Source organism: Polistes fuscatus, unplaced genomic scaffold (genome assembly GCF_010416935.1).
Source record: "Polistes fuscatus isolate 324 unplaced genomic scaffold, CU_Pfus_HIC Scaffold11, whole genome shotgun sequence".
Lineage (NCBI taxonomy): Eukaryota > Metazoa > Arthropoda > Insecta > Hymenoptera > Vespidae > Polistes > Polistes fuscatus.
The window spans coordinates 2,652,307-2,666,341 of NW_025113009.1; the positions used below are offsets into that span (position 1 = coordinate 2,652,307).

A 14,035-nucleotide genomic window follows, 5' to 3' on the forward strand; every position below is an offset into this window, starting at 1 on the left:
AGAATCTACAAAAAATATGAAACGTGGTCGCGTACCAAAAGGATTTCTTTCGTCCAACACAGCGTATATGTTAGTGTATAAAAAATTAACAAGCGAACAAAAATTAGGTAATGGAAAAAAATGTAAAGTCAAGAGAATGGATTCCGAGTGCAATAGTTATAGCGATTCCGTTAGTTTGGAAAGACTCACTGTAAAGGACAGATCCGATTCATCAGATGAAGGAAAACGTAAGAATGGAACTGACGACGATTTCAAGGATGTCGAAAGTCCAGGAAAAATGATGAAAATTGAAATCGATTGCAAAATGGATGTGGACAGTTTTGTACCTGCGAAAAATGATAATTCCGATGTCGTTAAGGATGATAAAAATCAGATAGAGCAGACAAAGAAAGTTATTGCAAAAAATACAAAACTCGATTACAAATTATTAAATGGTGCAGCGCATAGAGCAATGAGCTGTGGAGAACGTGATTTTTATGAAGAGGTATGTATACCATTTTTTTTCAATATTTTGTATTATTATATTATATGTTTGTTCGATAATGTGTTATAGATCGAATTTGAAAATTGGCAAGTGAGCAGTACGATGAGGGAACTCGTTCGTCAGGAAAACGTTAAACACGAGTTAAGTTTATTAGCCATTCAGCAAGAGAAAGTAAGTTAATTTTTATTTGCAATTATCGAATCCTGCAATAATTATTTTTAATATATTTTAAACATGGAATCGAATTTGATTTATTTTTAGCAAAAGGAAATAGAAGATCAGAATTTTAAGAGGCAACTTGTAATAGATGTGTACGATATCATCGGAAATCTGATGTCCTGCACGGAATACCAATGGATACCGATCGATTGGTTATCAAAATGGTTAAACGGACAATCATCAACTGACGGCGTTCCACCGATAGATAATTCGGTTCTGATGTGTCCTCATTATCGTTTAGATCCGTTAAAAGTTAATCGTGCCAAATGTTTGCCTACTTCGGCAGCTAATTTGCTGTACGACAAGTATCGTGGAGGACCACGTTTGGATCAGAATACTTTGTGCGAAGTTTGTGTTAGAAGACGTTCCAAAATGCTCAGATTCAAAATGGTGTTGGAACGCGATCACAAGGAAGTTAACGATATGATACGTAATGTTAAAGAATCGTTAGTATATCTCCTTCATTTATCCTAAACATTTTCTTTTTATTTTTCATAATTTCAAGTAAAAAAATTCTACGTTTATTCTTTTTCATAGAAGCGAGACGAGTTACATAGTCGGTGCAGATTCTTTGAGATCTTGGAGGAGACTGGCCATGGAAAAATTTACCGAAGAAATGGAACAAGAAATAGAACGGGAAGATCGTGAAAATTCTCGATTGACTGACGAGGAGAAGACGAAAACTATCGAGAAGGATAACGACGATTGCACGAAAGAAGTCGAAGAGGGCGAAGAGAACGAAGTTGTCTTAAATTTTAATGATGATTTACTTTGTGAACATAGTCTATTGAAAACTCCAGATTCCAGTAGAAAAATAGTGCCGAACGAAGTTTGGTCGATATTAAGGAAATATTTTCCAAATGCGAAAGAATATCCATTTGGTACTTCGTCCTGCTCGATTTGCGAGGTATGCATGCGTTTTGATAAATAAACTTTCTGTGCAATCTCTTATTTTTTATTGCATCTCTTTCAACGAAACTTGTTTGTTTTTTTTTACACGCATATCAGGAGAAAATGGAAAATGCACAAAAGGCAAAGAAGGATGACAAGATAAAAGCCAAGCAACAAAAGGACGAGCTCATCGACTTGTATTATGCAAGAAATAGGAACGAGATTACTAAATGCGAAGATGCTGAGAAAGTGTTTTACATCGTGGAGAAAGGATTTTTGGACAGTTGGCGTTCTTTCATTCGGTGAGTCATGAAAAATTAATTAAATAATCGCGAGTAAACCATTTTTACGACATTTTAAAATTAATTTCTACTATATTTTTTTCGCGATATACTATATACGTAGTTTTGCCAAATTTGTTTTGAATGAATTTTTGAAGCGACCAGGTATATTTTATTTTTACTCAAATTTCTGCGACCCCCCATACGGGGTCGCTAGTCACACTTTGAGAGATTTTAATATTTTTCATTCATTTATTTACCCAAGATGGGATGGCTAGTAGTATCGCAAGATGTTCGCTAGATAGCAGCATTGTTTCCAATTTCGATAAACGATCGATAGGTCGTTTTCCGCTAGAGGGTGCTGCGAGTTATATAAATCCTCCCTCTAATCTCATTTCGTCTTTATAGCCAATTTTTTATTAGGATAGATAAAAAAAAGAAAAAAAAAACAAACAATAAAAAATAAAAATGAATATTTCAATATATTTGCAAAATAAATGAAAATGTAAAATAATTAGCGATCGAATTTATTTCGACGCAATATGGCAGAAGTAGGAAGAAGGTGGTGGGGGAGAAGGTAGGAGAAGGTTCGGACATTTATCCAAGCTCGCATTAACGAGCTTTTCCTAATTATAAGAAAAAAGTAGTCTCTGCGATTAAGGTCTCAGTTTCCTTTCCCTCTCTCCTTTCTCTCTCTCTTTCTCTCTTTCTGTCTGTCCGTCTATCTATCTATCTATCTATCTATCTATCTATCCATCTTTTGTTCGTTCGTGCTTTGGTAGTGTAGGTGGTAGAGGTTGTTCGGGAGAAAACTAATTGAAAGCACCGCCTAACGATCCACCGGCAAATGATACATCGACCCCGAAGGAAGGAGTCTGCTGTCTTAATACCGTTTCAGCTTATACCGTCCTTGGAAAAGGGGGAGGATGCAATTCTGTAATTTTTTTTTTTTCTTTTTCGGGATACACACTCTTTTCCCCCAAATAATTTCGATCTCTTTTCTATTTTTTTTTGTCGTCCCCGAAAGTCGAATTTTATTTTTACGCGCGACCACGATTACACTTTTTATATCGTAACGATGATGATAATAATATAATATTAATAATAATAATAATAATAATAATAAAAAAAAAAATATTAAAAAGAAAGTCTGGCAGTTTAAAATTTTTTACTAATACTTTTTTCCTTGCCGCATTTTTTGAGCAGAGAAGGAAGGACGGGATTATGCGAATGCTCGGATATATTCGCCCCGTGGACGACGTATAATCGTCGCAATGGGACGCTTAGGATTGACAGATTCAAATTTGCCGCGGCTTAAGAATCGCGAATACGTTGCGTTCGGACAGTCGGTTAAATCTGGGATCAACCCTTTGCACGGATTATACGTATGTCATGTTGTATGGCTGACTTCGGTGTTCCTCCTTCCTACTAACAAGGGGGAGGGAAACGAAAATCTCCAACTCGATGGTTGGAAAGGTTTACGCATTAATCTCTCTCTCTCTCTTTTTTCTTTATTTTTCATTTTCTTTCGTAGAGAACGAGCAGAACGTGAATCTCGTTGCATCGTTATCTTTTTTCTACGTTCCTTTGATATTTTTTTCTTATTATATCCATCGAAATAAAATGAAAACCGATCGAATATTATGTCACATTTGTTACTAACGAAATAACAATTACTATGGACCCGTTATATTTAAAGTTTCATTGTTTTTCTTTTTTCGAATATTTCGTGAAAGAGTTAGCTGATCTTTTTTTTTTCTCTCTATTTTTTTTTAACTCACCCTCTTGGATAATAATTAAGGCACCTTTTTCGTAAAGCGATTCATTGTCGCGAAAGTCATGGTTCCTTCGGGAAAAATATTTTTCCAGCTCGATACCGCATTGTTTCTCCTTCCTCCCTCTTCCACCTTTTATGGAATTTTCTAAAAGGGTCGGTGATTAATTTTTCGAAACGTCCTTGATTCTATTTGTTTGTTTGTTTCATTCCTTTTTTTTATTTTTTATCCTTTTCATCAGTCGTTGAACAATGAGTCTTACCTACAACGCACGATTTTTAATTAATTCGATTTCGACTAATTGATAATTAGAAAATATCGGTCGTGAAAAGAAAAATAAGCAGGTTCCTTTCGCGTCTTCTTTTCTTTCGTGAAAACAAATGGTGTTACGGATCACAATCCGTGGAAGCTAAACTCGGAGGAAAGTCCTTTGCCAATTCGTCAACGTCACTGGATGGATCTTTGAAAGGATTAGGTATTTGCATAGACGATCGCTCAACTTCCTTGGAATATAACTAGTCGAGTTTCCTTCCTCCTTTTTTCCTCCTTCTCCTCCTCTTCCTCTTCCTTCTCCTCCTTCTCCTCCTCTTTCTACTTGTACTTTCTATCTTAATGCTTCTCGATCCACTAAGCTTATCGACAACCATTTTGCTTTTCAATTCTCATTCGATCGTTCTTATTAATAAAACGACGTTATTATTCTTCCAAACTATGAAAACGATCTTTCTAAAAAAAAAAGAAAATAAATAAATCAAATAAAAGATAAGAAATTAGCGGATTTGTTAAATGTTGCTATCTATTATTTGATCGATCATAGTTGTTTTATAAGCTTTTCCGAGATGTGCTGTTATCGTGTGTGAATTTTGCATGGTAGGGAGTGCCAAGAGAGAAAGAGAGGGAAGAGGGCAGGAACCATAATTAATAACTTTGAATCGATTAAGGTGTCAGATAAGTCCATGGAGCTGGGTCCTTCTATTCGCCGACGCCTTTCTCTCTCTCTCTCTCTCTCACTCTCCCGTTCTCTTTTTCTCTTTCTCGTAGCGTTACGATATGATTAATAATTTTGAGATAACGGCGTCCTCCCTTTGCGACTTGCCACCACCCAGGAGTTAGCTCTTCGTTGTCCCTTCGAGGAGGGCCGATTTGCGGTCCCACTTACGGTCTCATAAATGACTAATTATTCTCGGCTGGCCGTTGTCCACATGACTGACCAACCAGCCATGTTCGAATCTTATCGAACGAGAATTCTCTTTCGCATATACACCAATCATTTTTTCGCAGATATATTTAAATGAAACAAGTAGAAACAATGGGAAAGAAACCAGGTACCCGATGATTTAGTATTCGAACGTTCTGTTATTCGTATGATCCACTATTCGCATACTTTATTATTCGAATATTGCGTATACCCTTTTCTACTTGTGTCATTTTCTATGAACGGTTCTAATAGTCGCGTAATACCACCCCCATAAATGGTGCAAATCTCTCCTGCAGTGTTCTTTGCTTTGTATTGCTACCTTTTTTAAAACAATGAAGCATAACATGCAACAGAGACTTGTTCAGCAACGAAATGTACTTTGAAAGATCTGTGAGACGATTGAAATGATCGATGCCATAAATGGAAAATAGATAAGCTTGCATGTCTACAAACATAATCGGCTCGAAGTCATACATAGAGTGGCACGGAAAAAACTTACGGGACAACTTAATCTATATATATATATATAGTTAAAGATAAAAGTCAGATAAGGAAGATGGAATTTCGACTATTTTGCGTATATTTGGCACGACTAGAGGATTTTAGAGGGGGTTTATACGAAGGAAACGCGTGGCGGAAGGTGAACCGGTGCTCGCGGAAGGAAAACTATAAATCATTCGACTAGGCGCCCCCAACGAGAACGTGTGCAAGAGTGAAAGAGAGAAGAAGAGTAAGAAGAAAAAGATGAGAGAGGAGGAAGAAGAAGAAGAAGAAGGAGGAATGGAGAAAGAGACACCGGAGGAAGGGGGAGGGTCGTTCTCGCTGTGTGGCGCATCGACTCGCGAAATCCAACTACCCTTAAATAAGTTGATTCATTGCTGGAGTCCTTCGTAGTCACCATAAACTCGCAAACCATCCAACCCACCCCTCCTCCTCCTCCTCCTCCTCTCTTTCTCTCCCCTTTTCTTTCTCCATCTTCAATTTTTTCCTCTCCTTCCTCTCGTCTTTTTCTTGATATTTCGCTAATTCCTGAGAGATTGCCTTCCTCGAATCGAAGAAACGACTAAAACGTCGACTACGAAGGGAGGAATGAGAGGGTGGGGGTTGTTGGATGGGAGAATAGCATTGGAAAATTTAACCGGCTGCCCCCCTCCCTCCCTCCCCTTCTCTCTCTCTCTTTCTCTTCTTTCATTTCTCGTTTCGTTCGATGAAATATCGAGTCGATTCTTGGAGCCATTTCATTTCTCCTTTTCCATAAGCTACCTTAACTCGTATCTCGTTTAACGCCGAGAGACATCGGCACGTAGATTTCTCGCGTGATTGATCGCTCTTGCCGATCGTAGATCCTCGAAAAACTACTTTCGTGTTCTTCCTGCTGTTTCTGACTTTGACTTGCTCGCGTGTAGTACCCTTCCGATATCGTAGATCAATCCAATTGTTTTATAACGATCTCTCCTTCTATCGGAATTGCTAATCGTATACTATTGAGAGAGAGAGAGAGAGAGGAGTTAGGATTCTTACGGAGGATTAATGATAAATCAAACGATATCTTCATTTTCTTATATCCAATTATAATATAAATCATGGCGAGAATTATTAAATAGATTATTAGGAAAATTTTCACGACGAATATATCAAATTCATTTATACAATTCGTTTTTTTTTTTTTTTTTTTTCTTTTACGAAATATACAAATATTTTTCGTATAAAATTTATCGAGAGAAATGGTAAAGAACTTTTGATTATAATAAATAAAAATGATTTCTACGTTAGGCTTGGAATTATTCAACCCACCTACGTATATATATATATATACAAGTATAACAATTAATTATTTAATTTGAATTATGAAATATTTTAGAAACGAATTCAAATAATTGTACGATAATTATATTACATATAATATCATAATTGATAGAGAGAGAGAGAGAGAGAGAGATAACAATTATTATAATTAACTCGTTAAAAAAGATAACAAAAAATAGTATAATGTTTTAGCCAATCAGTATAGAGACACGTAAGGTTTGTAAACCTTTGCTGCGTGTACCTACGTAGGCGAGGAATTCTTTTGGAATCAGAATGCGTATTCTTTTCCTCCTCTCTCTCTCTCTCTCTCTCTCTCTCGCGTTCTCTAGAGGGTGGCCAGTGTCTCGGGGGCGGTCATATATCATCCAACCCCGAGAAGGGTAGGAAGGTGGCGGTTGCGCGGGGGTGAAGGCAAAAAATCTTGTGGAGCAAAAACTATCATCAGTGCTCGGCAAAGCGAGCTGAACGCTCGGTTCTGCTCCTTTCCCTCTCTCTCTCTCTCTCTCTTTCCCTGTGTTTGGTGCACGCGCGCGCGCACCCTCCTGTTTCCTTCCTCTCGTATCCTTCATCATCTCCTCTTGTACGTTCGCTCTTGTTTCCGGCCTTGGAATTTTCTTCAAAAGGATTGAACCAAAAAGAACGTCTTTCCGTTCATAGGATCGTTTCAATCGTCAGTCGAGTTAACGGAAAGAGTAACGAATGATAATCCGTGTTTAAAATATATACACACACATATATATATACATACAATACACGTGCCCGTTAATTATAACAGTGGATTAAATAAAATAGAATGTTAAACATGCGTTTCAATAGTTTACTTTGTAAAAAACAAGTAATTTCAATATAAAATGAATTATTTTTACTCATAGTTAGTCCGCTATTACAATTACTGGCATCGATTATTAGATTTTGTTGATACGATAGGATCTCGATTTACCGTTTCGTATTATAAATAAAATGATCGATCGTTTAAGCTACATGTCGTACTTTAGATTAGTTGAATTTTTGTTGTTTTTAAAGGATCTAGTCATAGAGTGTTACAAAAGAGAAAATCTTCTACACAAAGAAGATCTCGTTATTAAAAATGTATAAAATATCTCTCTTGCAAGAGAAAACGTAGGAACAGTTCCGGCATTATTATAGGTTCTCGGTCTCCAATGTAAATACAGTAGATGGAAGCGATCAAGCATGGCGGACGGCTTTACTTTTTCGTTGGGTATCGCCAGTGGTCACGCCTGGTCACAGCAGGTAAGCTAACTCTAATGTAAAAGTCACAAGACTCCTTCCTTTTCTCCGATCAAGAACGCTTCGCCGATTTTCGCGAAATCAAGGAGACGAAAGGAAGAGAAAAAAAATAAAAATGGCAGACACGGTGGTGGCGGTGTAAGGGGGGAGGCCTGATGAAAGGGCGGTTTTATCTCTCTCTTTCTCTCTCTCTCTCTCTCGTGTGTGCAACGACTAAATCGTAACGCGTTTCTTACTTTACGTTTTGCTTGGGATACCAAGCGAGTTTCTGTTTATTCGGACTTTCGATTATTCGAAAACGTGTTCTATCGATTTTTTGATTAGTATCCTCGTCAATACACACCGTATAGACATACACGATTTCGAATTTTGAACATGATATTAATACTTAGAGTGGTTTTATTTAAGATGTGATATAAAAGGATTTATTATTTCATTAGTTTATTGTAAAATAGATCAATGTGATTAAATTTGATTTAAACAAAAATTATTATTTTATTAATATATTGCAGATATCTTGTGTATAATCAATTATTTCCTGGTCAAGCGTACGAGTATAATAGTATTATAATTTTGTTATCTATATGCAAAGTTAATCTTTAATCTTTCATATAAATAATAAAGATATACGTAATAGAGTTTCTTATTATGAATAAGAAATTTTAATTAACACAGGTTTTACGTACAATACCTTTTCATTTTTATTTAATAGTAACAAAGAAAAAATGACCTGTGTGTTCAACCTCGTAAAGTTAAAATAAAATCTTACATAAATAATGTCACAATGAAATAAATTAGACGAATAGATTTCCATAATATGAAATTAAATATACAATTAACGTGTTTTTATCGAGGGTATATTGTCGTAAGAAACGTTTGATTTAAAGTTGATAATCGTCATTCTGTCGTTAACGATGATCATCAACGCAACGATGCAACGCAACGATGCAACGCAACGATGCAACGCAACGAGTATATTTGCTCTCGTGACCTCGCAAACGAGGAGAAGAGTATACCTCCTATAGTGTCCTCACTTCTTCTTCTTCTTCTTCTTTTTCTTCAGTTACCGTTTCTCCAAGCAAACAACAATAATATCGACCGAAACTTTTTTCCTATCCTACAAAAAAAGAAATTGGTTGACGATACTTTCCTGCGATTACGGTATGCGGTTATCCGACAAGTTGCAAGCGGAAAGATACGTTCGATTTTCATTGTTATTTTTCTTCTATTCTCTTTTTACAATTAGCATTTCCTATTTTGGAAATAACGATTTTAATCGTATCTTCTAAAATAGACACAATTTATTTCAACTTTGAAATAATAGTAATAAATAAATAAATGAAAAAAAAATATATAAAATACATTAGTATACTTTAATTACATATTTAATGATTTTAACTCGAAAGAATTATTTAAAACGAATTAATTAAACAAATAAAAAAATAATGTAATAGAAAACGTTCGCAGCTTAAAATCGTACACGTTAATCAAACAACAAAAATGCTTTGTGTTTATTCACGTCTAACAGTTGATCATCCTTTGTTGTCCCTGTAAAAAAATTTTTTAGTTTAATACCTATTAAAAAGTAAAAATAATACTTAAATAAAATAATAATTAGATAAAAATACAAAACTCGAAGTTGTCACTGTAAAAGAACGTTAAAATAATTTAAAATATTATCAGAATTCATTAAAGTGTTCCTACGTATCTTAAATAATTATTAATTAATCGAAAAAACAGTATATTATTGTTTAAAAACACAGAGTATAAGAACAATGAACCGTCCTCCTCGAAAACCGCCGTTAGATTGTTACGTTGTCCTCTATGAAAGTTCTTTTATTGAATGTTGTTTATATGACTTTCCTTATAAGGAAATCTTATTATTGATTATTGTAGTTATACGTATATAACCTTCGGAAAACAACTATGAATAAAAGAACTTTCACAGAGGACAATGACGTATTTCAACGGTGGATTTCGAAGAGGATGGTGCTCCGTACTCGTGCTCCGTGCTAATCGATTGGAATATTCATTTTTTTCGATTAATTAACAATCGATTAAGGTAATTAGAATACAGTACTGTACTTTACTAATATTTACACACATATACACACACACATTACACTTCCATAATTTTTTTCAATTTTTTTTCTCCTTTGTTGTCGTTTGATAAAATTTTATCGTAATCGTCGTCTTGGAAGTTTCACTTCAAAAAATGTAATAATAATAATAAAAAATAAAATAAAAGAAACTATACTTACGCGTGATTAGATTCGATTCAAAGCTAATTAATTAAAAGTCTTACCTTGCTAAGTAGAAATCATTTAGAAATCAAAATTGGAAATAAAAATAAAAAAAAAATGAAATAAATCAATACTAATAGAAACTAGCTGATCTCGAAGAGACAGTTATGTTTGTAGAAATATTATTTTATGGAGTTACTTCGCAAGACGACGACTACGATGACGATGATAATGATAATGATGATGATGATGATGATGATGATAATGATGATAATGATGATGATGATGATGATGATCCACATTCCGTGTCCCTTTGGAGAAAAGTTAGAAAGATGGGAAATAACTACGAGCGTTCTTCTTTCCTTTTATTTTCTTTCTATTTATCCTTTTCTTATTTTCTTCTTTTCCCTTGGTTCTACGAGAAATAAAAAGAAGAAGAAGACGGCAGAGGAGGAGGAGGAGGATGGGGATGGGGATGGGGATGGGGGATGAGAATGAGGAGAAGGTGGTCATCGTTGTTGGTTCTCTCCTCACCGTTAACTCAAGGAATGTAGGTTGACCCCGGACAACAACTCCAGCGATTATTGCTTTCCTGTAAACCGTAGCGAGCTTAAAAGAAGCTCTCGTTACGGGTTACGAGCGAGGTTTCCTCGTAACGGCTCGGCTCGTTCACGAGGAAGATTCACCGGGATCGTTGTTTCCTTCTAAGTAGCCGTGAACTTTACACTCACTTATCGTCGATAACATCCTACGGTGAATTTTAGGTTTACTTTTCAAATAAATTAGATACGTTTTATCATTTCAATCGTGCGATTCGTATTTTAAGCACGTCTATAAACGCAGCTTATTATAATTTTTTTTTTTTTTTTTATTTTAATTTTATCTTATTTATTAAAATCAAGTATTTTTGTTATATATGTTGAACTATTATATTAACATAAAGTTATAAATTGCGATACAATTTTTATATTATACATTTTGCCGTGTAGAACATACTCCGATAATGGGACGAGATATAAAACAATGTAGTAACACAGATCACAGATAATCCTCGTGATTTTATTGAAAAAAACAAACGTGACAAATAACTTGTTAATGAATTATTAATTAATATTGTATTTTCAAATATGTATATATATATATATATATATATTACGAACATTCGTAGATTACGAATTTAATGAGAGAGAGATTATTATTATTTTATTATACATTTTATACGTAAATATATAACTTATTAACGTATTATATAGATCAGACAAATATTCGCAAAATGGATAAAAAAAAAAAAGTAAGGAAAGAAAGGATCGAATAAGAGTTTAACCGAGATACGAATTCTTTTCCCCGACGCATATGCGACGCTGCGGTGTTCCGATATTATTAGCTCGTACAAACGGTTCTCTCTCGAGGAGAGTTGCACGATTATTCGAACAACGTTAGGGGTGAGTTGTACGTATCACCCTTCTCTTTCCTACTCACACACCCCCCCAAACGAATATACTTCTATCCCTCTCTCTCTCTTTCTTTCTTTTTCTTTTTTTCTCTTTTTTTCTCTGTCTAATTCGAAAGCATCCACGTGCCAGAAGCTCGGTGATATAGTTTTCTATCCTTCTCCTACCCTTTCCTTTCTCCTAGAAATAAATCTTATGTTTTCGCGTATAAGCGGCCTTTTAATATCACCGGGCTTGATTTACCGCCGTAAGAGAACATGCATCTATGGCGAAAGCCTCCGAAAAGGACCTCCTTCTCCAACGCACGATCCTCTCCCAATGACATTTGTCTTCCGACAGGGAGGAACGGGGGGAAGGCGGAGTGTCCCTACGTTTTCCCTGATTTAACGCTCTTCCCATCGGTATTTGACTAAACGTCCTCGAATCTCTTATTCCAACTTTACAAGGTTTTATGAGCCCCTTTTTTCAATGAGTACTAAATTATTATCATATTAAGATGCAGCAATACCCATAGATTCATAATTAAGAATTCTTCATGATTTAGAACTTCAAATTTGACTTTAATTCTTTCTCGACTTGATAGATTTATGGAACGTTCAACGAGTATAGAATAAATCACGCGCGAAATTACTCTTTGTGTTTTTTAATGTACTGCGTAAGTTCATTTGCAGTTTATTTTCTTTAACCAAATTTTCTTTCATCGGATAATTAAATTGATAATGTTTATATAATCAAAAATATTACTTGAATTCGTGAACATTTTAAATAAATTCAAACATAAAATTTAATTATAATATAAAAATATTAAAGTATGCGCGTGCTGAATATGTTTCATCCGTAATGGGAGGGTGAGAGTAGGGTGGGGTGGGATGGGGGGTTGTTGCCATTCCATTCGTTCGTTCTTGGAACAGGATATCGTTCTCGATAGATGATCGATAAAAATGTAAACCACAACGGTCAGCTCGATATTTTTCACAGTTGTTCGTCGATATCTCAAGGTCCGTTTCGTTTCGAAATAATCTACGTATATTTTACAAGAATCAAGTGGCGATATTATTGCGGTTGCATAGTAGAGAGAAGGATTTGCATTTTCCTTGCTCAACAACGTTACCAATCAACCGGAAATGACTGCAACGAGATTCCAAGTGTTCCATTTGATTTTTTTCCTTCTTTCTTATGTTCTTTTTTTTTTTTTTTTTAAAATAATATATGCTTTCTAAGTGCAGCGTTCAATTGAGACGAAGTCGTCAACGAGTGTAGGGGGGAGGGGTAAGGTTTTGTTAAATTCTGCGTTTGATCGAAGAAGCTTCATTATACGTACGATCGGCGGACTCTCATAGGGGTGGGACAGGTGGCGGGGAGTGGGTGGTGGTTTGTCACCGAAATTATTATACTGCACGCTAGACGGAAAACGGAATTTTCTCTCTCTCTCTCTCTTTTTCTCTTCTTCTCTCTCATCCATTTTCGCGATCTCCAGGGAGCAATAATCGTTGCGGCGCGTAAAAATTCCGCGACAGAAGTTAAACAAAGCCTCGAACGAGAGTTGGGAGATGGGAAAAAAAAAAGAAAGAGTCCGGTTGTGTCCGGCTGAGTATAGTGTGTGTGAGAGAGAGAGAGAACGTTAGAGGAGAATATTTGTGGAAAGAGAGAAGCACCGACAGAGAGAGCTTGTCCCGAGTCGGATCGTAATAAGGGTAACTACCCTTCTACCGTATTCTCCTTCCTCTTTCTCTCTTTCTCTCTCTTTCTCTCTGCGTTTTCGCCTGTTTGAACAAGGCTCATAATTAATACGCATATTCGCTTCTCGAAAACGCGCTCGAGGGTTCGTTGGGACATTTTTAAACGTTTCAGGATATTTGCATCTCATCCTCTTTTCCTTTCGATCTCTCTCCTTGTTGTTTGTACATCATAGCGTATCCATTCATCTATCTATCTATCTATCTACCTATCTATCTATCCCTCTTTCTTTCGTGAAGGCTGTTCTATCCTTCTCTACTTTCTTTTTACTTTATTTTGTTTCTTTTTATTGTTTTCAATAATACAAATTTTGTAAGCAGACCATCCATCCTAAGGATGGAATACAATTTTTTCATTTTTATATGTGGGAGAGGGAAATTTTTTGTTTGTTTAATATAGACTTCTTTTTTTTTTCTTTTTAATTGGAAAGATTGTCCTCTCTCTCTCTTTCTTCCTGTTTCTGTTTCTTGATCGGCAGGTCATACCTGGCTCGTTTGGCCAGAGATATCCGTCTTTAAGAGCATTATCCGGATAGTCGTCTGCTAGGGGATCGGCAAAAACCGTCCGCCCCCTCATGGTATGTGAAAAATGATGCACAACCCCAATCCCCAAACATCTCTCCACCACCTTACCCCCTTTCCACCATTCCCCGAGCATCCCAACCACCCCAAAAGTCCCGACGGAAACGTCGCCGTCGCCGTT

At 35.8% G+C, this 14,035-nt stretch overlaps 1 protein-coding gene across 3 annotated transcripts in view; it reads left to right on the top strand.

Annotated features, from left to right (window-relative positions):
* The window catches only part of LOC122526244 (ubiquitin carboxyl-terminal hydrolase 48-like), a 55,747-nt gene that overhangs the window by 2,935 nt on the left and 38,777 nt on the right, over positions 1-14,035 (top strand). For all 3 annotated transcript variants that reach the window (XM_043649533.1, XM_043649532.1, XM_043649531.1), the window contains exons 7-11: positions 3-484; positions 554-655; positions 746-1,149; positions 1,241-1,610; positions 1,712-1,896. In XM_043649533.1, coding sequence (XP_043505468.1) covers positions 3-484; positions 554-655; positions 746-1,149; positions 1,241-1,610; positions 1,712-1,896 — 1,543 coding nt within the window. The remainder of the gene's footprint in view (positions 1-2; positions 485-553; positions 656-745; positions 1,150-1,240; positions 1,611-1,711; positions 1,897-14,035) is intronic.